This window comes from Caenorhabditis remanei, chromosome IV (genome assembly GCF_010183535.1).
Source record: "Caenorhabditis remanei strain PX506 chromosome IV, whole genome shotgun sequence".
In the NCBI taxonomy this organism is placed as follows: domain Eukaryota; kingdom Metazoa; phylum Nematoda; class Chromadorea; order Rhabditida; family Rhabditidae; genus Caenorhabditis; species Caenorhabditis remanei.
The window spans coordinates 13,289,941-13,314,127 of NC_071331.1; the positions used below are offsets into that span (position 1 = coordinate 13,289,941).

Genomic DNA, 24,187 nt, shown 5'->3' on the forward strand with positions numbered 1-24,187 from the left:
ATGGATAATTGATCCACGTGGATACACAAATCAGCCGAAAAATAGAAAATAGAAAGTTCACGCATGGTAAAAAGAAAATAAATGATAAAAAGAAAATAAATCAGAAACAAATTCTGTCAATTCAAATTAGTTGAAGCAATCTTCATTTTGCCAGAAGCCCACACAAAACTCCACGTTTATAGAAATCTTGTTTGTCTGAGCATCTGAAATTTCTCAGTTCGAATTTACCCTAAACCAATCAATGGAACTCACATTAAATCGTCAAATTTTCCATTTTTATATGATCTACTGATCATCATCATAATGCAGTTCTGATACCCTCTGTACCCATCTGGATTCCTTCCATCCCAATCGTATCCACCCTTCTTCTGAAGTGTTTTATCAAGGAAATTGAATCCCTGAAAACTAAATATATTTCAGATGAGAGTTCCGTCGAAACTCACATTGACTCCATTGCAGGGACCCGGTAAAGAAGTCGTATTCTCTGCTCTACACTCATATTTCTTCTCTCCATCTATCCAAATTCCCCATCCTCCATAATATTCGGTGTAGTTTTTTACCATTTCCCAGTACACACTGTCTGAAATTTTTAGATTTTGGAATTAAGTTAACATTATTTTTTGCTCACTTTTCACATAGTTTGTTTCATTCATATTTTCCAACCCACTTATGGAAGCTTTCTGATTTATACATAGACTCTTTGCAGTCGGCTGATCCATGTTTTCGGAGCTATAAACCACCTTAAAAGAAGAAATTCGAGGAGTTTTACTATGATTTTCGCATGAATTTACTTTGAGACAATACCAGTTGATTCCTCTTAAAAACATTTTATATCCGACATCACATGTTTTGAATTCCATAGATCCACTTGGACACACAGCACTATTCTCCAGATATTGCAGAGAAAAATCGAGAATTGATTGATTTGATACTTTCACCAGATCAGTGAAACCACCGCTCATCTCAAAGATTTTATTGAGAGAACCAAGTTTTGAAATATTGAATCTTACTTTGAGAGCAATATGTTGACTACTGTTTCTACGTGTAATGGACGAAACATTACCGTAAATACAATGTAGACAGTAGGTGTTCGTCATCAATGTCAACTGGAACTGTTATCTAAAAGTGATCTGAAATATTGTTAACCTACTAGACATTCTGGATTCTGACCGCACGCAACGACACACCGTGTACTGTTAACAGTTCTCATATCCAGGCAGCCCTTTTTTGAATTCACCTCCCCTTGGAATATCACAAATTTTGGATTTTCCTGAAACTCCCTTTCCGAGATCTCTTTTTAAAGTTGAAATACCTGCTGACAGAATACAATACAGAAGCATGAAAATAAGCAAAGCAGTTTCACAAAAGTCAACATTTTTGCAAAAGAAGGAATGACGTCTCTTCGATAAAAAAAGTCTTCGAAATGGGAGGAGATAACCATGGAAACATCAGATGCTTGCAGAGGTGTAACTGAAATTGACAGGAGGTGTTCTCTCGTGAGAAAAGAGGAAGTTGAAAGTCTAGACAGGCACAAATCATTCAAATTCAAATGAATTGTATTCAACGTTTCTCAAACGACGCAGTTAATGGGATAACTTTGAGGAATCTGTGAATTTAGGAAACAAAAATCTAGGAGTTCAGGAATCTCAGAAGGAACTAGTGTGATTGAAAGAATATAATACGGGCTCGCCAACTTTACAACAAGTATCAGACTCGTCGGACACGAACTTAGTCTCTCTGAATTCATGAAAGTAACAGTTCGACATCAGAACGAAGGAGACACTAACATCCAAGACGAAAGGGATGAATTACCTCCCAATCACGACGAATCACTGAAGAACTAGGAACCTGGAAATCTAGAAATGTAGGAATCTAAACATCTAAGTACAAAAGTCTCGACACTAGAAGAAGATTAAGCTGAAAGTGGGAGGAAGGAGTTGGTCGAAAAAAGATTTCATCACGAAACACATCCAACCAACGCCCGTTTAGTTCAGATTTTCTATTTTTTCCCTATTTGCTGACTTTGGTTCCAATGGTTGCTTTCTCGAGCAACATGACGATTGTAATCAGGAATTCAAGGCGATTTGGGTATTTATTGAAAACGTTTATTTTCAATTTGGTTTTCGTAATGATATACACACAGATGATTATTTAGAGATCTCTCATTGATTGTTTGTCAACTTCTGAGTTGGAGCAGCAGAAGGAGATTGTTGTCCCTGGAAATAAGATGATGTTCAGATGTTACATCATTCAATATATTACCTTATTTGATCCCCATCCATAGAAAGCATTTGGATAAGCAACAGCCGGAGATGAATAAGTATAAGAATATGGATAAGCAGCTGCAGATGGATAGTAATATGGAGATGAAACAACTTCTGGAGTGTACACAATTTGAGATGAAGCAAGACAGAAGAGAGAAATAGCCAATACAATCAGAGACTTTTGGAACATTTTTAGATTTATTCGGAGACTTGGAAAGTGATTTCAAATGGAGAAAACTTCCACTTTTATACCGAAATCTTCTATTTGTATAGGCTTGTTTGAATAAACTCTTGGCACCTTTTCGGAATAAAAGTTAAGATAAAGTTTGCTCTTTCTCTCTTTTTATAGACATCAACTGATTGGTTTCAGAGAGAAATAAGACTTTTGATAATAGCCAACTACTTCAATTTGATCAGATTGTCATTTCAACCCAATTGTAAGATCAGTATCAGTAGCCGGTTACTGTAGTTTAGTTGAACAAATATCAGAGTACAATGCAACATTTCAAACAAATAGAACACTTTCCGAATAACTGGTTATTTATCTTTAGCGAGTGCATGAAATTGCACATTTTGAGCTCAAAAAAGAGCCAAGGTACACAATGAAACACTTATAAAAGTGGAAGTTTTCTCCATTTGAAATCACTTTCCAAGTCTCCGAATAAATCTGAAAATGTTCCAAAAGTCTCTGATTGTATTGGCTATTTCTCTCTTCTGTCTTGCTTCATCTCAAATTGTGTACACTCCAGAAGTTGTTTCATCTCCATATTACTATCCATCTGCAGCTGCTTATCCATATTCTTATACTTATTCATCTCCGGCTGTTGCTTATCCAAATGCTTTCTATGGATGGGGATCAAATAAGGTAATCTATTGAATGGTGTAACATCTGAACACCATCATATTTCCAGGGACAACAATCTACTTCTGCTGCTCCAACTCAGAAGCTGACAAACAATCAATGAGGGATTCATTTCTCATGTCTGTGTATATTTCCATGATACAATAAAGTTGTGTATTCTAAAAATTCTATTGACAATGCATTAATTCATTATAAAAAGGTGTTCATTGACCAAAATGCACACTGGATAAGAAACGAAGACATCTGAATGTTTAAAAATATCACAATTTCAATAAAGAAAACTTTGGCATGCAATAAAAGAATCTGTTGAAAAAAACTGTGAAACTAGCGGCAATTTCGGAAAGGAAAACGGGATAAGATCTTTAAAAAGCTTTGGAAAGGGGAAACTGATATGAAAATAGATAGAAATGAATAAAAATGGAAATCTATTGCTTCTTCTTCTCAACTTGTTTCTTGGAAGTTTGTCCACCCCAAATATCAGCGAATGCAAGAGTTCCAGCGAAGACGAGTACAGCTCCGACCCAGTGTTGAGCTGAAAAATAGAGAAATAAACAATAATTCGTGGGTTGTTTTCTTACCCGTGAATGGGTTCTTGAAGTACACAATGGAGACGATGAGTGAAAGGAATTTTCGGAGAGTGACAACAAGTGTGACCGTCAATGAATCGACACGAGAATTCAGTTGATAGACGTACTTGATGCATCCATATCTGGAAATGTGAAATTAAAAGAGAAGAATGTGATTCGAAAGCTCACTGAAGCACACAACTTGCGAACAAGTCCACCCAGAGAGATGGGAACCATGGGAGGAGAGCGTAAGGAGCAGACGCGCTGAGCTTTGTAGAGGCAGATACGATATCACCGCCCATGATGAGGAAAAATGGAAGAGAAACGAAATGCTGAAATTTTTATACTTTAAAACACTTCTGATATATAGACTTACTGTGATAAACATGGCCTCATCTGGGTGTTTTCCGTATTGTTCGTACATTTGCTGCTGACAGATTGCCAAATAAGCAGATGCCAGAAGAGCAAAAGTGAGCATTGCAATTCCGATTAACCACTCAGCATAATGTTTCGACGCTTCCTCCATCGAAAGTCCAGAATCTCCTTGTGATGACGTGGCAAGTGTGCAGATGACAATTCCGATTGTAATGGCAATCACCGAGATGTACTTGCGTGCTGAATAACTCTTTCCAACGAGAACAACAGAGAGGACTAGTGTGGCAAGAAGAGAACCCTGAAATTAAACAATTCTGAGTTGAATGAATGCAGTTTCGAAGTGCAGACCGATCTGAAAATGATATGCAACGGAACTGGAACGTGATAGTTGAGAGCCTGATTGTTGACGACGTTAACAATGAAGAACATACTTACTGTCTTCACATATCCTCTAAAATTTTAATGACTATATAAAATTGAAAATGTGAATTCTTACTTCAAAGGAATCTGATTTTTCACTGTGAAGAATTTCGATGTGAAAACGAGACCGATTGTTGAGATGAAGAGGAAAGTGGAAAATGTCATCAGATTCATCGCAGCTGGTTCTTGTCTGAAATTTCTTTTTTCATTTTCAAGTTTGCAATTAGCATTCATATCCCCTTTTCCAAATCTTATCTTCCATTTTTCATTTCGTTTAGCGTACTTTGAACATTTTATTTCTCAATCACAAATCAGATCAATTCTTTATCACCGTCATATTTTGTGTGAATGTTAACCGGTTTTCATGATGATAAAGTTTTGTACTTGTAGGGTACAAAACCATCCCGTAGTCAATGTTTTACATGTAGGAATCAACTCACTTGGCAATATTCTCAACGAAAATCATGCATCCCATACAGCTACCGAGCACACCAAAAATTGGTGCCACAGCCGACGACATGGCTTCTAGAAAAATAAAATTTTGTTACATTCAATTATGTTGGTAGAAGTATAGCATAAATAAAGAAAGAACGAAATCCGAAATCCTGAATAATGTTTCCAATAATACGATAGCACAGATATTTCTAAGTCATTAAACAAACTTCTTCAAGAGAACAATGACTGCAAATGTGGCGACGCTTTCGATGAAACCTTTCATTAAAAAAGTCAAGTACTGAAGCAAATAACATTATAAAGTTGAGCAATAACGCACAGAAATCAAGAAAAATAGTAGGAGAATTCAACAACGTGGTCAAAAAATTATCTTCAACTGATTTCACAAAACTGTCGCGACATTTCAAAACTGCGCACCTGATTTTGGAATGAAAAGTAAAAATGGAACCGCACAGACTACAATTTTACATTGTTGTTTGTGTCTTTTGTGTGTGCTGAGATGGCGAACAAAAAGTGATTGGAACTGCCTATGTGAGCGATTGGAAAGTAGAAATGGAAATAGTAAAAGTGCGTTGAGACGCAGGTGGTTAGAGTGAGAAAGTAGTTGGATTGAGGTCATCTGGATGAGAGAAAATCCCTACTATATAGTGTATACTACTACAATTGAAAGTGAGTGGGGAAATCAAACGAGCTCGAAAGATTAATTTCAATTAGACATTATAGAGGCTAGTCGATGTAGACTAGATAAATTTGTTTTAAAACATTTAACGGTTGAGAATAAGAACAGCTAGACATGATCTTCAACGACGGAACGATCAGTAGATTTCCTTAAACTTCTAAAGTGAGGGGAAATAACTGTGATGAACGAAAAATTTTGATTGTAAATGACTGAAAAAGACGAAAAAAACCTTATGTAATGATTTGATAAGATGGTCATCTTATCGTCAAACTACAAACTACAGAATACATACCACATTTGTAGAGAAGGGAAAAGAATTACTAACACAAGTCACAGATAAATCTGAAGAGAAAAGTTTTAGAGTTTTCCATGAACTTTTATTGGAATAAACCATAATTCAAGTTTGTAATTTGGAAAAATCTGAGCTGATAAAGTTGTATGATTTTATTTCTAAATGCTTCGAAAATATAAAGTATTGAAAATACATGAAAAGGACATTCGGAATTGGTTGATCAACAATATAGTTTGGAGTTAAAGCCAAAAAAAAACCGGAGAGGAATGAAACCGGATAACCGTTAAAATACTAGAAAGAGCAATAAAAGGATTTTTTAACTAATATTATCTAAAAAAAAAGAATATTAACAATGCATTATATTTCTCTGTTGATATTCTCAATAATTCCATTCCGATGAAACTCGAAATTGAGCGAAGCCCGTGCGTGGATTGCATCTCTCATTCTCTGAATATCCAACTGTCGCAAGTCTACAGGTGTAAAATACTTGGAGAGAATCTGAAATATTGTTGATTGGTAGCAATGCGCTGAATTTTTGAAAGCATCACTTACTTGTTTCCATTTTTTGATAGTAATCATTTTACTAGTGTTCCGTTGATCGACGAGGACGATTGCTATAAAACGAAGATATTTTTCTGACTAAAATTATATCTAACCTTCAGCGGCCAAACACGGTAATTCTGAAGAATTCATATCTATTAAACGTCCTATGATGGCTCCACAGTTTCGACCAAGGCACTTCACCTGAAATTCGAATCTATATCGAAAGTCCATCGAACCTGAAAAAAATACTTACTTTTCCAGTGGAATGGCAACGATCAGCATCAGCTGGTGATAACTCCACTTTCCGTACGAGACTCCAAAATTCTGGTCGACAGACCAAGTACTGCGTGTTTCTTGCACGAATATCCCAATTTGTACAAAGAAAGACTTCGCACTTTTTACAGAGAATATTATATGTCACGTTTTGACTGATTTGATCCGCAATACGTTGTGCACGTTCTGCGTCCTCACGCAAGATTCGATTCCAGATATTGCTAGCTTCCGCTGTGACAGCTTCTCGGAAAGCGAATGGATTCGACTGAATTTTCAGTAACGCCTTGTTCATCATATTTTCCTGAAACATATTTTAGCTGAGATTCACTCATTATTTCATTTACCTTGTCTCGATTCGCGCCCTCTTGATCTCGAAGTGGTATACTGTTTGTGATAAGAATGCATTTTGAGTTGATAGCTCTGCCACGACCTATAATTCAAGTTTTTATCAAAATTCGTAAGAGAACTTCTTTAAAACCTCTTCGTTGGACATGAGCGATTTCATTCGTCGCATAATTGTACTTGATCACTAAATTACACTTGGCAATATCCAAACCTTCTTCGGCTACTGAAGTCGCAACGAGAACTCGAATTTCTCCACTCGCGAATTTTCTCAACTTTTCCATTTGTTTCTGCTTAGATGCGGATATATCAGCACTTCCTGCTGTGGATTTATTCAGACCTGTAATAAAGAAAGGCTAGGTGAGATGTGATAGAAATATATATTGATACCTGAGATCCACTCGGAATTGATTCCCAAATTCCTCAATCTCTCATTCTTATTCAGTATCTCATTGAGAATAGTCGCCTCATATCTTGTTCGAACGAAAATGATGGATCTTGAGTCGTTTTGATCTGAATTCTGATCGACAATCTTTTTTTCGACTTCAGTAATCATTGGATTATCAGCAGTTCCTGTAGTCACCAAATGATTCTGGTACCCTAAAAAATCAGAGAACATATAAACTAATTAAATTTTTTGAACGAACTGTCCCATATCCTTGTCATTTCTGGAGTAAAGTTAGATGATCGAAGATTGATTTCCGACTTCAGATATCTCAAAGCGACTTCTGGATTGAAGTTCACATTGTAGGATAGAGTCCAATAACACTCCTGAAATATATTTTTGACAGTGAAACTTTTTTTGAAAGTGAAACACCTTTAAAATTCCAAGTGCTTCGTTGATTACAATTTTGGTTCGGCTCTCATTAAATTTTTTCGAGGAGACAAGATTCATTTCGTTGCAAACCCAATTCAAGTATCCCGAGTGTTCTTTGTCATTTGGTGCCGATTGGAACTCATTAATTGGTCCAAACTGTCGATCATCGATAGGGCGCCCTGGTTGACCATTTTGCACTGGTATGAGTTCTTGAGCTAAAATATACTCAATTATCTCGATACTTCTGTCAAGACAAGTTTTACCAAGAGCTAATGTGATCAAATTTTCCACCTCTCTCATCATATCACAGAGCCATCTCGTAAACAGACCAATTGCTCCATCAGTGCCACGCTCACAATAGGTTACTTCTGAAAAACTTCCAATTTAGATGAATATATCCATGTTTACGGCCTACCGTCCGGGATGATCGGAGAGTATCCTTGCAATTCTTCAAGGTTGTCAGTGACAACACTCAACTCTTTCACATCCATATTGGCACATAAACTGGCGATATGCTCTTTGACTCCCAATTCATTCTTTCCATCTCCAGTTCCGAGTGATGCGGTGAGTCCGATGATTTGTGGAAGATGATGACCTTCTGGCATATTTCCCATGTTTTTGAGAGTGTGGTATTCTCGCATGATATCTGCAGAGAAGCAATTGTTTGGAGAGAAAAATTTGATATAATCACTTACTGGCATATGGAGACTTTTTCAATGTGTTATGACACTCATCAAAGAAAATTATTGTGAACGTCGATAGGAAGAACTGCTCAACTCCTTCAGCTTTCATCAACTCGTCTCGATGTTCATTGCAAAGATTGCTGAAACAGAACACATTTCAATTTAAGAGATTCCCACGGCCTTACACAATCATTTGCGGTGTTGCTACAATCAAATCTTTCGATTGAATTGCACTTCGGACTGGGACATTGTCAGCACCTTGAACAATTTGAACCTGAAAATATAAGATTAACGATATCCCTTGTAACTATTCGGTACTTACGTGATAAGCATGCTCTAAATACGACGATATACTATCGGATTGTTGCTTTAGAATCATAGAATTGGGAGTCATGAAAAGTGCCTGAATTTGATGAACTGATTGTTCCCAATTCATATAAAAGCACAAACCTTGTACCTCTGGCCAAGCCTTTCTCGTGTTTCAAAATGATGTTTGATAATATTTGCAGCAATTACAGTTTTTCCGGAACCAGTCGGAGCTGTTACAATAGTATTATCTCCACGGAGAGCAACAAGACACAGCTCTTCTTGATAGCCTCTCAAACAAAGTTGTCGTTCTAAAAATTCATGCCAGGTTGTATGAATAAGAAAATGAAAACATACGTAAGTGAATCCGATGGCGAACAGACTCGATTACAAGACGAGGGACGGATTCCTCTGCTTGAATGTTGTCGTAACGAATGTTGATCATTCTGTAAATTAGAGGTTATGAGAATCCAGAATTGAAGAAAACATGATATTGAAAGTATTGCATAGATGTATGTTTGTCTTATTTCTCAATTTTCTGCGTCTCAATCACAACAATTGTCAACTATTTTAGTGTTAGCAAGAGGGAAGGGCCTACATGTTGTTATCACAAAGAAATTTCGACAATGATATGAAACACGAGAAAAGTTGTCAGACTTTCTACTGGAATTTTCTATTCTTGGCTTCTTTCTATTATTACCAATATCTCACCTGTATCGTGAATCATTGAATTCTGGTAAGCGAACGAGCATTTCTGTAGCAGATTCATGAATGGGACAGATATATATTCGTCCATTACATTGACGACGGTCAGCACTGATGAATTCTGTAAACAACTTTGAAAACTTTCTTGAATTTTCATACTAGTTACTCACCGTAGAATGCCTTGAAACCTCTTCGCTTTAATTGAAGAACATTCTCAATGAATGTTTTCGCTTCTTCGTTTAAATTGTTCGAAGTGTTCTCATGTATGGAGAACATAATGTCATATGCTGAAGACTCTCCGAGCATCGGAACAGTTCTCAGAATCAATTTCTTGATGAAGTCCTCATCTTCCGTCTCATCATTTCTATTCTGTTCAATTTCTCGTCGAAGTGCGATCACAACATCTGTGTAATGTGGGTAGCAATCGAGATAACGAAGAATCGTTTCTGGGTCGGAATAACGAAGAAATCCATCAAGGTTGTTGAGAATTGTGCTGAAATTTATAGGGTACAGAATTTGAGTGTTTTAAACCGAAATCTTACCTGAATTGGGATCTTCTCATTGTTCTATCCGAACATTTAAGAAGCTTGTGAACGTTTGAACCGGGAACTGGAACTATTAGGTGGAAACATCGTCCAGTATCTTGGAATCACTCACGACAAGCTTGAAGGTACGTCATCACATTTTTATAAAGCCTCTCTTCATCATCTCTTGTGAGTGGACTTTCGCTCAGCTCTTGAAAAAGCTTTTTAGAGAAATCGACGGCGTTCTCGAATTCTCCTATAAGCTCTTCTATTCTTCCAAGTGAGAGTAATTCTTCAAAATATTCTCCCTTGAAAAGAACTACATCGTTTAACGAAGCTTCTGAAGACTCACTTTCTCAGGTTCCTGGTAGACTGGCTCCAAACATCTGGTGATTTCTCGACCGTAGAGCTTCACCAGAGCAGCACACTGCTTTTTTCGCACCATTTTTTACCCTAGAAATATGAATTTGGGAATATTTTAGTGATAAACTTTAATTATTATAGCAAATTATGTTAAAAACATAACTCTGAACTAGAAAATAATACTTTTCAATGTTCGAGCGAACTAAAAGTAAAGTGAGCAATAGTTTTTCATCGGGGCGCACATGCTGACACTCCTTTCTCCATTTTCATGCATTCTTTTTTGTATTTTTTGCATTAAAAAACATATTAAAAAAGTAAGAAAAGCCTCTTTTTGATGAAAAAAACATATTTCAACCGAAAAATATTAATTCGTAATATTTTTAAAACTGTCCAAATAAATAATACATGTTTAAAGAATAATTAATCGATTTGGAATAAAAACCATGATTTTTCTATGTAGAAGAAGGATGATATCATACTCAAGGTTTATTCAACATAAAAACTATAAGATTTTCTTAATTAAGAACGTGGATTCTTCGAAATTACCTATGTTGGTACTATTCATTGTTTGAAGACGTTCGTGATGCCTCGACAATTTCCACATGACCATTCGGTTGGTGAACTTCGAAAGTGAGTGTCCTATTTGATGGACTTGCGTTTCGCATTGTTGCCACGTCTAACGCAGAAATTGGTTTAGGCTTGAAGAATTGTGTGCGGATCTGAAATGATCCCGCAAATACAATATCGGATGAATATAGGAAGGCTTACTTGTTTCCACTGTTTTACAGTGCATCTCTTACCATCCGCCTCATCAATCAGAACAATGTCTAAATTCAAAAAATGATTATTTAATACCAGATTATACACGGTCTCCTAGAACGATTTTAGGGGCAGATTACGTCATCAATCGTGGAATGTCACGAAAAATGAAAATTTTCTGAAAATTCACACGTGAGGGAGTTTTTGAACGGGGAATGAACTGCTCGTCCATTTTCTCGAGAACCAGGGCAAATCTCGAAAAACTGTCACACAGATTTGTTTGAAACCGTGATAGGAACCCACCATAAATTTTTTGTGTTTTTCTGTTGGGTAACTTTTGAGTTATCCTTTGTTGAAAAATCAACTGAAAACACCCGACTATTTCAATAACTTTGAAATATCTGACCTCATTTTGCATATATCAAAAATCCGTTTTCACAACTTTTTTCCTATGTTCATTGGCTATCATTTGCACTCATTCATTACGTGTTTGCTTCTAAACTGACCTAGTTATGTCAGCAATTCCAGTTCGGACGAGAAAATAGTGCCAAAGCAAAAAATGACATAACTAGGTCAGTTTAGAAGCAAACACGTAATGAATGAGTGCAAGTGATAGCCAATGAACATAGGAAAAAAGTTGTGAAAACGGATTTTTGATATATGCAAAATGAGGTCAGATATTTCAAAGTTATTGAAATAGTCGGGTGTTTTCAGTTGATTTTTCAACAAAGGATAACTCAAAAGTTACCCAACAGAAAAACACAAAAAGTTTATGGTGGGTTCCTATCACGGTTTCGAACAAATCTGTGTGACAGTTTTTCGAGATTTGGTTCTCGAGAAAATGGACGAGCACTTCATTCCCCGTTCAAAAACTCCCTCACGTGTGAATTTTCAGAAAATTTTCATTTTTCGTGACATTCCACGATTGATGACGTAATCTGCCCCTAAAATCGTTCTAGGAGACCGTGTTATAATGAAATAACATACGTTTAGCACTCAGTACTGGCATTTCCGAGAATCCGGGAGCTGCTACCAGTTTTCCAAGTTGAGCACCACAGTTTTCAGTCATGTGTTTAATCTAGAAAGAAGTCGCGAGAATTTTCTTCGTAACATTTGACGCTAACTCACACTTCCATTAGAGTACTCGTCATCATCATAAAGCTCTATTTTAACAATTCTCCAAAACTCTGGATTACAAACGAGATACTGATTATCTTGACGAGATCGAATGTCTCTGCTGGTGCAGAGCTGCACGTCACATTTTTTACAAACAATTTTATACGTTGAGTTTTTTAATATCAAAGAATTGTCCAGTTCCCGTTTCTTGGTGCTTTCGTTCATTATTTGCGGCCATATCAATCTGTTCTCTTGGGAAACAAGCCGCAAAAAATTATCCAAGTTCTCGTTGATACGCTCGAGGGCCGCCTTTGACATCTTCTCCTAGAAAAATAAATTTTATTGAAGATATAATAAAGTCCAGAAACCTTGTCTTTATTAGCCCTTTCTTGTTTTTCGAGGCTCGGATCATTCGTTATTAGAATGGATCTAGAGTCATTTGCCCGTCCTCGTCCTGGAATGCGTTAATAAATCCTTTTTCAGTAAATTCTAATTACCTCTTCTTTGTACGTGAGCAATCACATTGGTGGCATAATTGTATTTGATAACCAAATTGCATTCTGAGATATCAAGTCCCTCTTCTGCTACCGATGTTGATACCAAAACTCGAACACCTCCAGTTGCAAACTTCTTCAGTTTCTCTACCTGATCTGATCTTGATATCGCAGAGTCTTCACTTCCTTCCGTTGTTTTATTCAATCCTAAAATGTAATCGGTTCTGATATTTTGCGATAGGAGATTCTCGTTGTCGCACAAAATGTTCTTCAAAGTTATGGCATCATAGCGAGTTTGTACGAAGATGATTGCTTTTGAATTTTGGTTTTCCCGATGGTTCTCTGTCAGTAAATCTTCGATTTTCAGAATCATTGGATTCTCAATTGGCACGTCAGAACCAAGCTGTTCCAATAGAGGGTAGTACTGATGTAATACCTCTTTCATTCTTTCAGTGAGAAATCGTTCTTGTTCTTTCACTTTTTCGTCAAAATACTTAAAAGCAGTTCTCGGATTGAAGTTCGAATTGAAGGATTGAGAACGATAACAAATATCTAACATGTTCAATGCTTCATTAATATTGTTTCGGTTTCCTTGAAAGTTCTGTTCAGCAACACTTCTTTTCAAACAGCTCAACCAATTCAGATACGCAACATGATCTTTCGCTGGTGTCTTCTCCCCGTTTGTCACTTTTGAATACTCTTCTCTGCTAACAAATGCGGTCTCCAACATCATCGTGATGTTATCCATCATTTGTTTGACCAATTCCGCAAACCGTCCACTTGATCCATCTTTGTTCTTTTCAAACGAGTAGATCTCTGTCAATAACAAGAATATTAGATGTTTTAGTTTGGACCTTTACTGACTTTCTGGAATGATTGGGGAAAACATCTGAAGTTCATCCGCGTATTCGCAGACTGTACTCAATTTCTCAACATCTAGTAATGCACACATACTAGCAATATGTTGAATAACTTTCTCGACATTGTTAGCGTCTCCAGTTCCAAGTGAGGCTGTGAGGCCCACTATTTGTGGGAGCTCATGATTATCTGGCATTGTGCCCATGTTCTTCAGGGTGTGATACTCACGCATGATATCTGAAAATCTTGGTGGAGATGCAAAATAACTTTTTTGGAACACTAACTTGCGTACGGAGAATTGTTGACAGTGCTATGGCACTCATCGAAAAGAATTATTGAAAATGTCGATAAATAAAACTTTTCATTTGAGAACTCGGATAATTCGTCTTCATGCTCGTTGCAAAGATTTCTGGAATAAAATATAGCATTTTGACATCTACTGATAGTTGGAAAACATACACAATCATTTGAGGTGTTGCCACAATGATATCGTTCGAAAGTACGGCTTGTCGAGTTGGAGAATTGTCAGAACCTTGACAAATCTTAAGCTGAAAAGATATCTAATTGACTTTTCATCAAAATACTTTAGCTTACATCATAAGAATGCGCTAAAAAGTGATTCAGTCTATCGGCCTGTTGTTGCAAAATTGTTGTGTTTGGCGCTAAAAACAGAGCCTGAAAGTCAAATTTTTGTTTATTAATTGGAAGTATACAAAAAAGACCTTGAATGTCTTTTCTTCTCTAGCTCGAACTTCAAAATGATTTTTGACGATGTTTGCTGCAACTACTGTCTTTCCAGTTCCAGTGGGAGCAGTTACAATTGTATTGATGGCTTGAACAGCTAATCGGCACAACTCAACTTGATAGTTTCGAAGATTGATTGAGTTTTCTTAAAACAGAAAAATGATATACGGTTTGATGAAAAAACTTTAAAAAACTAACCGTTTTGTAAACTTGGATTGACAGAAGAATTGACTATTCGACGTGTAGAATAATCGGCAATACGATCGAATCGGTAGTTGATTGATCTGAAGATAAAATTTAAACTTCAAGATTCATAGTCAAGCACTGTACCTCAATCCATTTGGAGGATCATCCAAACCAAGATGCATCATCATTTCACTAGCCAGTACATCTATATCACATACAATAATCGGTTGTTCTTCTTTGACAGTTCCTGGAAAGCTATATAATCTCAAATTCATTGAAAATGGTCTAATCTTACTGAAATGATCAGAAAATTGGCCATTCTGGAAGTTGAACAACGAATCAACAAAATGGCGAGCTTCTTCATTTGAATTCGGAGAAGGAGATTCATAAATTGTGAACAATATGTCAAGAGCTGCGAACGGACCAAGTCTCGGAACAGATCTCAGAATCAATTTCTTTTTTCTCAAATCTCTTTCTCTTCTCTTTTCAGCATCATCAACTTCTTCACGATTCACTTCGTCAATTATTTCGATTCCGCAGTCTAATCGCCGAACGACATCATCGTAAACCGGGAGAGCTCGAAGATAATTCATAACTACTGTTGGATCGGTAAACTGCAGAAATCCATCGATATTGGACAAAATGAGCCTGAAATTAGTGAAATTCAAAGTATCAAAACAGAGAAATACTCACCCGAACATGCTTTTTCGTGTTGTTTCATCAGAACATCTCAACTGTTTATGAATTCCAGAGTTTTTCACTGAGAAATCCCTGTTTTTGCTTCTAAATTTTCATTTTACTCACTGTACTTATTCAAATAAGTCATAATTTCCTTGTAAAGTCGCTCATTGTCCGTTTTTACGAGCTCACTTGCTTTGAGCTTTTTGAAAAGTTTTTCGGCGAATTCCTCTGCCGTCTCGCTGTTTTCAATCAGTCTCTCAACTTTCATACGTGAAAGTAGGTCTTTGAAGTTATCGATCTGAAAATATGAGTGATTCTAGGAAAATAATTTCCTTCAATACTCACTTTCTCCTTGTCTTTATAAATTTCTTCCAAGCATTTTATAATTTTTTCTTCGTAAAGTTCAATTAGAGCTGCACATTGATTTTTGCGAACCATTTCTCTCCTGAAAACAGTTTTTAGTTGGAGAATATCACTAAAAAAATGCAATTCTACGAGAGAAAGTTCGGGAAAGATCTTGAGTGTTCTCTGATCGAAAATAATTCTGAAGTGAGCAATGATACAGAGGCGGGAAAGAGCGAAGATTTGAAAGAAACGGAGCTTTGTTGCATGGTGTTTTTTTCTGTTGAGAAAATTGCAGAATAAACAAATAAATTCTTAAAAATAGGAACTTGTCACTCATGGCGAGAGAAGAAGAGATTGAAGAGAATGAAGACAGCGAAGGTTGCTGTTGCGCCGCATGTTTCCAGAATGAAAATTGAACTGATAATTATTTCTTTCTTTCACACGGTTGACCATAACGATATTTTTCAAAACGAAAACATTTTGTGCATATTAAATTAAACACTGATTTATGCACAAAACACTCGCGTATTTTCAGAAGTCGAATAATCGGAAAATTATAATCTAAAAGTTCATTCTTATCGCCGAAAAATTCCAAGTAAATCGAAAAAAAAGCAGTGAAAGTAATACAAATGCGAGAGTTATTTCAGACAAATTGAAGCGTGGAGAGTCACTGGTTTGTGTGGACCAACAAACTTTTCTTCGGCAACAAGACCGTAGTAGAGACCAGATGCACAGAATGAATCCTAAAAAACGAAATCACGATAGTCTTACAACTGAACAATCTTACATGTCTGAATAAATCATTCATCCTATCATTGTACATGATCCTGTCACTCCATGCTGGGCAGAGAGTTCTTTGGAACTCTTCTTTTCCTTTCTCATTCAGTTCATAATGACGAGATGGCTGAAACGAAACAATCTGTTTACTAAAAACTTCCAAATCAAGCTTACTTGGAAGAAGCAAGTTTCTTCTTTCAAATTCCCCTTGAATGCGATATTTGCCAACTCTCCATTATATCTTTTGACCATTTGACCTCTTCCCAAACGGAAGAACCAATCATGAATCGAATGTAAATCAAATCGAGTTCTCTCAACAGTTGTGGTTCTTCTACCATGTCTATCCACATGTTCGATTGATTCTACATTTCCATCTTCATCTTTCTTCGCAACTGTCTGGACCATTTGAGTCTTGGCCAGATAGTTCAGAAGATCTGTTTCATGAAGTTGAGAATTGAAAGATCCGGCCACAAGAATAGCATCATTACGAAGACCTTCCTCGTCTAGCCTGAAAGAGAACAACTTGAAAGAAAAATAATTCAGTTCAGTTAACTAACTCTTTCAACAACATTTCGATTTGATCTTCTCTTTTTGCAGCTGCCTTCGTGATTGATGCATTCTTCGTAGCGATCTCATTCACGTCTTCAAAAGGAACAGAATGAAGATTCAGATTCACGAACGTCACTTCTTTTCCATGAATACGGAACCGAGCCAGCAAGAATCCTGTTCTCTGATTTGCCAAATCACGACTTCCATCATCATTCTGGAAAAAATATATTATTCTGGATTTTCAATATTTCTTCGACATACATAAAAATCTCTTCTGAAAGTGTAGCTCTGTCCAAAAGTGTTCTGAATGAATCCATCGCATTCTTTGTTTCCTGAAATGAAATATTCAATCTTAGAACTTCAAAAAAAGAATCTAACCAATGGAATGTTGATGTCCTGAACGAAGATTGATATATCCAGTTGATGAGAATCTATCATAATACTGAACTTCCGAATGATCCTTGAACAGGTACAAGTTTCCGAGACCCTACAGTAACGAACTTCATATCTCTGGCATTTTGAATGAAAAACTTACAGTTAGTTTAGTGTCGAAGAAAGCGATTGAACTATCGAAAGCTCTGTAGATTTCCGGATTGTCAGTGATGCTGAAATGATGAATTTATACTTAACGTACTGAAATATAACAGCTAACCATCCACAAATAACTCTTGCTGCATAATCAGGATTCTCTGCTGAATGAAGTCCTTGAACATGAACGACAGCAAATTCACACTTTTGTTCGTATATTTCCTTCGCAACTTCAGAACACCAAGCTCGAATCAGATCATCCTGGAAGATATATGAAGTAGCATAAGGCTCACTTGATCAGACTTACATCAGTTCCAATTGTGGAAATATCTCCAGTGATGGCAACTTGTTTGATATATTCTGGCATGCTCTAAAAAGTTAAATAGAACCAGGGAATGGAAGAACTATGAAACGATTAACGTTGAAAGTGAATTCTTTTAAAGTCCTCTATGAGAACGGACGGCAAAAAATGAAATGTGAATTTAGTAGAATCAGTTTCTTTCGAATCCCAATTTCCTTCAAAAAGGTATTCCAATTTTCAATTTTCACTTCGAAACCTTTCATTGAAACCAGTTCTCAATCTCTTAAAAAAGGCATTTCACTTCTCTTTATGGGGCGATGAAATGTGAGAGTAGAGGAACTTGTGGACAAACTTTCAGGGTGTGGTTCGGATTGAGGAATTGCTTTTTAAAATTTCAAAGATGATTCGAGAATGTGTTTGGTGACAAAATCTAGAAAACATTCAACCAATAGAACAATCCATCAGAAATAAAGAAAACAATTCGAGAACAAGAATAATGAAAAGGTTTTGAAGGGGTAACCCGATGACTGTATGTCTCTATGTCTATTTGTCTATTTTTTTCTTCTTTTTTCTTTTTGATTCTCTGTCTCTAATTCTATGAACATTGCGCGGGCGGAAACAGTGAAAAAGTATGGAAGACGGAAACGCCCTTTCTATAAATCTCTTCCTCTCTTTTCCTATTTCCTCATCACCGTTCCCTTGTTTCGTAATCTCTCTGAAGGGTATTCTCTGATATTTTCCCATCAACAGAACAGATGAAAAGATGACAAAATGGGAAGATAAAAATCAATGAAAAAGAAGAGAGAACGATTCAAATGACTCATCAGAATAACACCACCACACCCGAAATATGAACGGAAACTTGAAAGAGAAAATGAAAGTAACCTTCAGAAACTAATTGAGTAATGAAGGAGTGGTTATCATCTTATCTAAATACAGGGGTAAAATAGTAAAAAATACAAAAACTAGACAAGATAGGTTGTCATGCAGTCCCACATTTTCGAATTACTTCAGTTTTTCAAAGCATTTAGAATAAATGTAGATCTTCAGTGTTGAAGTCAACAATTTATTCATAAAAGCCTTCCCTGATAACCTGTAACTCGGCAAAATAGTTTGACTTTCATTTTAACAAGTTCTGTGGAAAACAGTACCTCAAAAGTTAGTAAATTTCTAGGAAGAACTCTTGCAAAAAAGTTGACAACTACAAAAATGAAATGCCAGATTAGTTCTGGAATGATTCTTTCGAAAACCTTGAAAATAAAAAGAAAAATTTTCACTTTCACAATCCTAATGTAACTAGTTGAATTTTCAATTTCCAAAACATTTTAAAATAAAATGCAACAACTGACAATTTCGAAACAAAAGAAACCAATCATCGTCTATATAGTCAACGTTTTCTAAAGTAGCAAAAACCGGGGGAGTAATTGTGTATTTTGGTTGTTGACAGTAGTGATTAAAATGAGAATTTCCCGAGAATTTCTCAACTTTTACTCCTTCATCATGTCCTATTTTTCTTTGTCAAATAGAAATGATGGTTTCGAGAAGCATGGGATTTAGGAACTTGTTTTGAGGAGGAGTAAGAGAGGAGACAGGAAGGACAAATGGACGGAACAGAATTTCTAGAATCTTTCCGCATCAGAAAAAATAAAAAATCTCTAAAAGATTCAAAAGTTTCATGAAGTTTTATTATCATTCAATTGTTTGACATTTTCAAAGTTGCTACCATCCAGTCTTATATACAAATCTTTCCTCGAGGAACAGCACTTTCCGACAATGTATCCGGCAAGAAATATAACGATGATTATAAAAGATAAGAGTGATGAAATAGATGCTTGATAAGTTTCAGATGAGACTAGGTCGCGTTTGTTGAATTTTAGGTTAGGTTTCTTCATTCCCTTGTTCTTCTCTTCTGTGATTTTTCTATCGTATTCCATCATGTCTTTCAGCCAATAATCCATAACCTGAAAATATTTTAAATGCTGAAAGAGAAATTGAAAATTCTGAAAACCTTTTTCTCGAAATTATTCCTCATTCGTGGCCTTTCCCCAGTTGTTTCATTCCAATAAACATCAAAGTAACTCGATTTTTCTGCATTTGAAATCTCAAATCCATCTCCAGGATGTCCGTATTTAATAAAATTAATAAACATATCCTGATATACTTTCTTCAAATGAATCTCGTTTTCGTCTTCTTGAAATGGATGAACACCCATTATATAATACAGATCATCTGTATGTCTGGCATGTTTAGGATAGGTGAATTCGTAGAGATACGCCTGAAAAAAATTGTTAATTGTCAGTTTACAAAATTCACTTACAGGGATGTTCTTGTCTAAAAGTTTATTCACTCTAATTTTTGTTGGAACCATAATTAATTGAGTTCTATCCGTATGATTATCTCGATCTGAAACTCTTCATCGTGTTGATCTCTCATGACTGTGGAACTCTCACTAACCAAACTTTCCTTCTTTCAAATCATTTCGGTATTTTGTTTCAGACTCATCAGGATTCTCGAAATCAAGTGACTCTGCCAGTGGAATTTTCTCCGGATCAAAATCGAATTCTGTTTTTATGCATCCTGTTAATATCGGAATCTCTTTTGGAGAGTTTAAGAACTCTGATTGTTTCACATTGGGGAATAAAGGTCCCCGATAGATAAGACCGCCATATTCTGGGTAACCTGATTCTTCCATCGATCTTTGGATTCTGAAACAAAAAGCTTATAATCATTTCACTCAACTCTGATTTCACCTCAACAATTCCATTCCACTTTTCGCCTGTAAGCACCTCATTGTATGTTTATCCTGCTCACTTCTTGTCATCTTTTTGATTACTTTCGAATCAATGAAACAGTTTGCATGCTTTGCAAACAGTTGTGTTCTCTCTATATGATCCTCCAGCTGGTCATAATATTGATGCGATGACATGAGAATAGCTCGTTGGAATAAACTGGAATTTCAATCTATCTTTGTATCAATAAAGAAAACTTTACCTCAAATCCTGATTTATTTCCGTGCTGAAAGTCAACAAAGCAACAATTGTTCCACCGTACGAATGTCCGAACATGGTTACTTTTTTATTGTTTCCACCGAAGTTGTGAATCTCTGATTGAACGTAATCCAAAGATTTCAGGATATCTGAGAAGCAATTTTCAATTAAAATATATTTTTGAGAATTAAAATACCATAAATAGCCACATTGTTCGGTGCAATACTTTGATCATCTACAGCAAAATGAGAGAATATTCCAAGCCGAAACCCAGGAATAACAAGAATAACATCTGAAACTATTTGGATGAATTAAAGAATGGTTCCATTACATACCGTTTTTCACAAAAGAATCCATCAGAAAAGTGTCATTGAACATAACTGCAGAGTCATAGAGTATATCTCCTCCATGAATATAAACAGCAACTGCACATCCTTTTGATTCCTTCTCACAACATTTTACAGTTTGTTCACAAGTTATCAAAACTCACCAAACATTTATCTGAAGTGAAGATATTCACATGAAGACAATCTTCATCAATCCATTCTTGAGGACTACTAGTTTCTGTTGAATTGGACATACATGCTGGACCGTATTCTGAAAGAAAAAGAACTCAGATGAGAGAATTCAAATCTATAAACAGAAGTTACTTTTTGCCTGTCTGATTTCTTTCCATTTATCAGCTGTTTCTGGTTTCTGAAATCTCAACTCTCCGATTGGAGGTTTTGCAAATGGGACATGCTTGAATGAATGATATTCTCCAACTCGCTCTCCATTCAACTTCCCGTAAGAGGTAGTTATAATTACAGATTTGGAGAAACGAATGAATAGTGGAAGTAGACAAATCAAGGAAGTTTTCAACTTCATGATAAAAAAGTGAAAACGATTTTGTTTTTAGAGAATCGATGTGTACTGTCTCAATGATAAGAACATTGTGAGTGATAGGGAGATGAAATGTTCACTTTAGTTTAGTCTGGGGTTTGAGTTTTTGCTGAACATAACTTTATGACTATAAACATTGACTTCCTAGTTGTTCTGAAACATATGTGATGTTGTCCAAAAAAAAAACAGGAAAACCGTCTCATGTATATTGAAATTTATTTTGTTAATCATCCGAAATGTTTTACAGTTTCAAAATTGCTACCATCTAATCTAACATACAAATTATCTTTCCTCGAGGAACAACACTTTCCGGCAAAACAACCGGCAATAAATACAGCGAGTACCATGAAAATAAGAAATTGTAAATGAGATGATTGGTCCATTCCAGAACCTGATAAATCCAATTTCGTATATCTCAGACTCGGTTTCTCGAGACTGCCCCTCTTCTTTTCTGTGATTTTTCTATCGTATTCCATCATGTCTTTCAGCCAATAATCCATAACCTGAAATTATTTTAAATGCTGAAAGAGAAATTGAAAATTCTAACAACCTTTTTCTCGAAATTATTCCTCATTTGTGGCCTTTCCCCAGTTGTTTCATTCCAATAAACATCAAAGTAACTCGATTTTTCTGCATTCGACATCTCAAATCCATCTCCAGGATGTCCGTATTTAATAAAATTAATAAACATATTCTGATATACTTTCTTCAAATGAATCTCGTTTTCGTCTTCTTGAAATGGATGGACACCCATTATATAGTACAGATCATCAGCGTGTTTGGCATGTTTCGGATAGGTGAATTCGTATAGGTACACCTGGAACGTGGTATGATTTCAAACAAACAAGTGTGGGCTCTACCGGGATTCCATTTTCCAGAAGTTTATTCACTCTTATTTTTGTTGGAACAGTGATTGCCATAGTTTTGTCTGTGTGGTTTTCGAGATCTGCAAAAACGAATTTTGAACAAAAAAAAATTTGTTTAATAGTTCTTTAAAGAATTCTGCTCACCAACAGTTGCATCTTTCAAGTCCTTTCTATATTTCTCTTCACATTCTTTTGGATTATCGAAACCAAATACCGTGGCAAGGGGAATGACTTCGTCTTCATGGTCAAATTCAATCTTCGTGCATCCAGTTAACATTGGGATCTTATTCGGAGAGTTCCAGAGTTCCATTGGCTTCACTTTGGGAAATAATGGCTCTCGAAGCACAACTCCTTTCAGATCTGAGTAACCAGCTTCTTCCAGAGATCTTTGCACTCTGAAAATTAAGACTTATCGTAATATTCATTAACGTAGATCACCTCAACAATTCCATTCCACTTTTCTCCTGTAAACACTTCATTGTATGTCTATCCTGCTCACTTCTTGTCATAGTTTCTGCTTGTTTTGGATCAACCAAACAGTTTGCATGCTTTGCAAATCGTTGTGCTCTCTCCATGTGCAGTTCCAAAGTTTCAAAATATTGATGACCCGACATACTGACGCTTTGTTGGAACAGACTGAAAATTTCAACACTCTTTGTCATAAACTTTCCCCAAATTCTACCTCAAATCCTGATTAATTTCCGTGCTGAATGTCAGCATAGAAGTTATTGTCCCACCATACGAATGTCCGAAAATAGTAATTTTCTTGTTATCCCCTCCAAAGTTATGAACTTCGGATTTTACGAACTCAAAGGATTTGAGTATATCTGAAATCGAATGGTAATTATCAGAAACCCTACTTGAACTTCACCATAAAGTGCCAAATTAGTGGGAGCAATACTCTGATCCTCGACAACAAAATGAGAAAATATTCCAAGTCGGAATGCAGGAACCAGAAGGACCACATCTAGAAGGAAGAAGCTGTGAATTAGGGAAAAGGTAATGTAGAAATGAGAAAACCTCTTTTAACAAAAGTGTCGAACATGAAAGTGTCATTGAACATAACTGCCGAATCGAAAGAAAGTTCTCCACCATGAATATAAACAGCAACTGGGCAATTTTTAGATTTCTGAAATTATCGGGGATTGGAATGAATTCATTCAAAATGACTTACTAAACACTTGTTCGATGTGAAAATATTTATATGAAGACAGTCTTCATCCACCCATTTTTGAGGACTTTTCGTCCAAGTTGAGTTCGACATACAAGCTGGGCCATAATCTGAAAACTAATTATAAATGTACCCATTAGACTTCATCAGTCTCACCTACTGCTTCTCTCACATCTTTCCATGGCTCAACTGTCTCTGGTTTCTGGAATCTCAAGTCTCCGATTGGAGGTTTCGCAAATGGGACATGCTTGAATGAATGATATTCTCCCACGTGTTTTCCATTTAATTTTCCATATGAAGTAGATATAATAATAGATATAGAAACTTTAATGAAAGCCAGAAGAAGAATCAATCTCAAATTTTTCATTCAGATATCTAAAATTGTTTTGTTTTCAGAAAAATCGATTATAATGTTTGATTCACTGATAAGAAATATATTGGCTCTAGTCTGATAAAACAAGGAAGTGACCGTCGAA

The 24,187-nt window shown here is 36.1% G+C and overlaps 7 protein-coding genes across 7 annotated transcripts; 1 reads left to right on the forward strand and 6 right to left on the reverse strand.

The window, feature by feature from the left end:
* Nucleotides 1-142: 142 nt before the first annotated feature.
* Nucleotides 143-719, reverse strand: GCK72_013731 (uncharacterized protein; the record flags this gene model as incomplete). Its single annotated transcript, XM_003096807.2, has 4 exons — nucleotides 143-203; nucleotides 253-398; nucleotides 444-580; nucleotides 629-719. 4 exons carry the CDS (start codon nucleotides 717-719, stop codon nucleotides 143-145), a joined length of 435 nt encoding a protein of 144 aa, XP_003096855.2.
* Nucleotides 720-2,162: 1,443 nt separating this feature from the next.
* GCK72_013732 (uncharacterized protein) lies at nucleotides 2,163-2,454 on the reverse strand (the record flags this gene model as incomplete). Its single annotated transcript, XM_003096857.2, has 2 exons — nucleotides 2,163-2,216; nucleotides 2,263-2,454. The coding sequence occupies 2 exons, from the start codon at nucleotides 2,452-2,454 to the stop codon at nucleotides 2,163-2,165; spliced, it is 246 nt and encodes an 81-aa protein (XP_003096905.2).
* A 483-nt stretch (nucleotides 2,455-2,937) lies between these two features.
* Nucleotides 2,938-3,229, forward strand: GCK72_013733 (uncharacterized protein; the record flags this gene model as incomplete). Its single annotated transcript, XM_003090225.2, has 2 exons — nucleotides 2,938-3,129; nucleotides 3,176-3,229. 2 exons carry the CDS (start codon nucleotides 2,938-2,940, stop codon nucleotides 3,227-3,229), a joined length of 246 nt encoding a protein of 81 aa, XP_003090273.2.
* Nucleotides 3,230-6,268: 3,039 nt separating this feature from the next.
* Nucleotides 6,269-10,549, reverse strand: GCK72_013734 (uncharacterized protein; the record flags this gene model as incomplete). The annotated part of the gene is made up of 21 exons (XM_003096837.2): nucleotides 6,269-6,409; nucleotides 6,464-6,525; nucleotides 6,568-6,655; nucleotides 6,708-7,028; nucleotides 7,072-7,157; nucleotides 7,206-7,409; nucleotides 7,460-7,669; nucleotides 7,717-7,840; nucleotides 7,887-8,101; nucleotides 8,150-8,254; nucleotides 8,302-8,532; nucleotides 8,582-8,709; nucleotides 8,755-8,843; nucleotides 8,892-8,972; nucleotides 9,020-9,186; nucleotides 9,233-9,321; nucleotides 9,587-9,701; nucleotides 9,751-10,073; nucleotides 10,123-10,189; nucleotides 10,238-10,412; nucleotides 10,457-10,549. The coding sequence occupies 21 exons, from the start codon at nucleotides 10,547-10,549 to the stop codon at nucleotides 6,269-6,271; spliced, it is 3,114 nt and encodes a 1,037-aa protein (XP_003096885.2).
* A 475-nt stretch (nucleotides 10,550-11,024) lies between these two features.
* On the reverse strand, nucleotides 11,025-15,743 carry GCK72_013735 (uncharacterized protein; the record flags this gene model as incomplete). Its single annotated transcript, XM_003096801.2, has 17 exons — nucleotides 11,025-11,186; nucleotides 11,236-11,294; nucleotides 12,214-12,304; nucleotides 12,355-12,666; nucleotides 12,711-12,796; nucleotides 12,840-13,652; nucleotides 13,701-13,931; nucleotides 13,979-14,103; nucleotides 14,154-14,242; nucleotides 14,289-14,369; nucleotides 14,417-14,583; nucleotides 14,637-14,722; nucleotides 14,769-14,871; nucleotides 14,920-15,272; nucleotides 15,318-15,384; nucleotides 15,429-15,603; nucleotides 15,651-15,743. The coding sequence occupies 17 exons, from the start codon at nucleotides 15,741-15,743 to the stop codon at nucleotides 11,025-11,027; spliced, it is 3,093 nt and encodes a 1,030-aa protein (XP_003096849.2).
* A 545-nt stretch (nucleotides 15,744-16,288) lies between these two features.
* GCK72_013736 (uncharacterized protein) lies at nucleotides 16,289-17,871 on the reverse strand (the record flags this gene model as incomplete). The annotated part of the gene is made up of 9 exons (XM_003096814.2): nucleotides 16,289-16,393; nucleotides 16,438-16,554; nucleotides 16,602-16,935; nucleotides 16,985-17,190; nucleotides 17,238-17,308; nucleotides 17,355-17,463; nucleotides 17,512-17,581; nucleotides 17,629-17,765; nucleotides 17,812-17,871. 9 exons carry the CDS (start codon nucleotides 17,869-17,871, stop codon nucleotides 16,289-16,291), a joined length of 1,209 nt encoding a protein of 402 aa, XP_003096862.1.
* Nucleotides 17,872-19,478: 1,607 nt separating this feature from the next.
* On the reverse strand, nucleotides 19,479-24,078 carry GCK72_013737 (uncharacterized protein; the record flags this gene model as incomplete). Its single annotated transcript, XM_053729960.1, has 19 exons — nucleotides 19,479-19,766; nucleotides 19,814-20,080; nucleotides 20,123-20,208; nucleotides 20,260-20,510; nucleotides 20,556-20,753; nucleotides 20,797-20,941; nucleotides 20,989-21,084; nucleotides 21,128-21,239; nucleotides 21,283-21,389; nucleotides 22,066-22,177; nucleotides 22,225-22,491; nucleotides 22,535-22,620; nucleotides 22,685-22,935; nucleotides 22,979-23,176; nucleotides 23,223-23,367; nucleotides 23,412-23,507; nucleotides 23,561-23,669; nucleotides 23,715-23,821; nucleotides 23,868-24,078. 19 exons carry the CDS (start codon nucleotides 24,076-24,078, stop codon nucleotides 19,479-19,481), a joined length of 3,132 nt encoding a protein of 1,043 aa, XP_053584732.1.
* Between the last annotated feature and the right edge of the window lie 109 nt (nucleotides 24,079-24,187).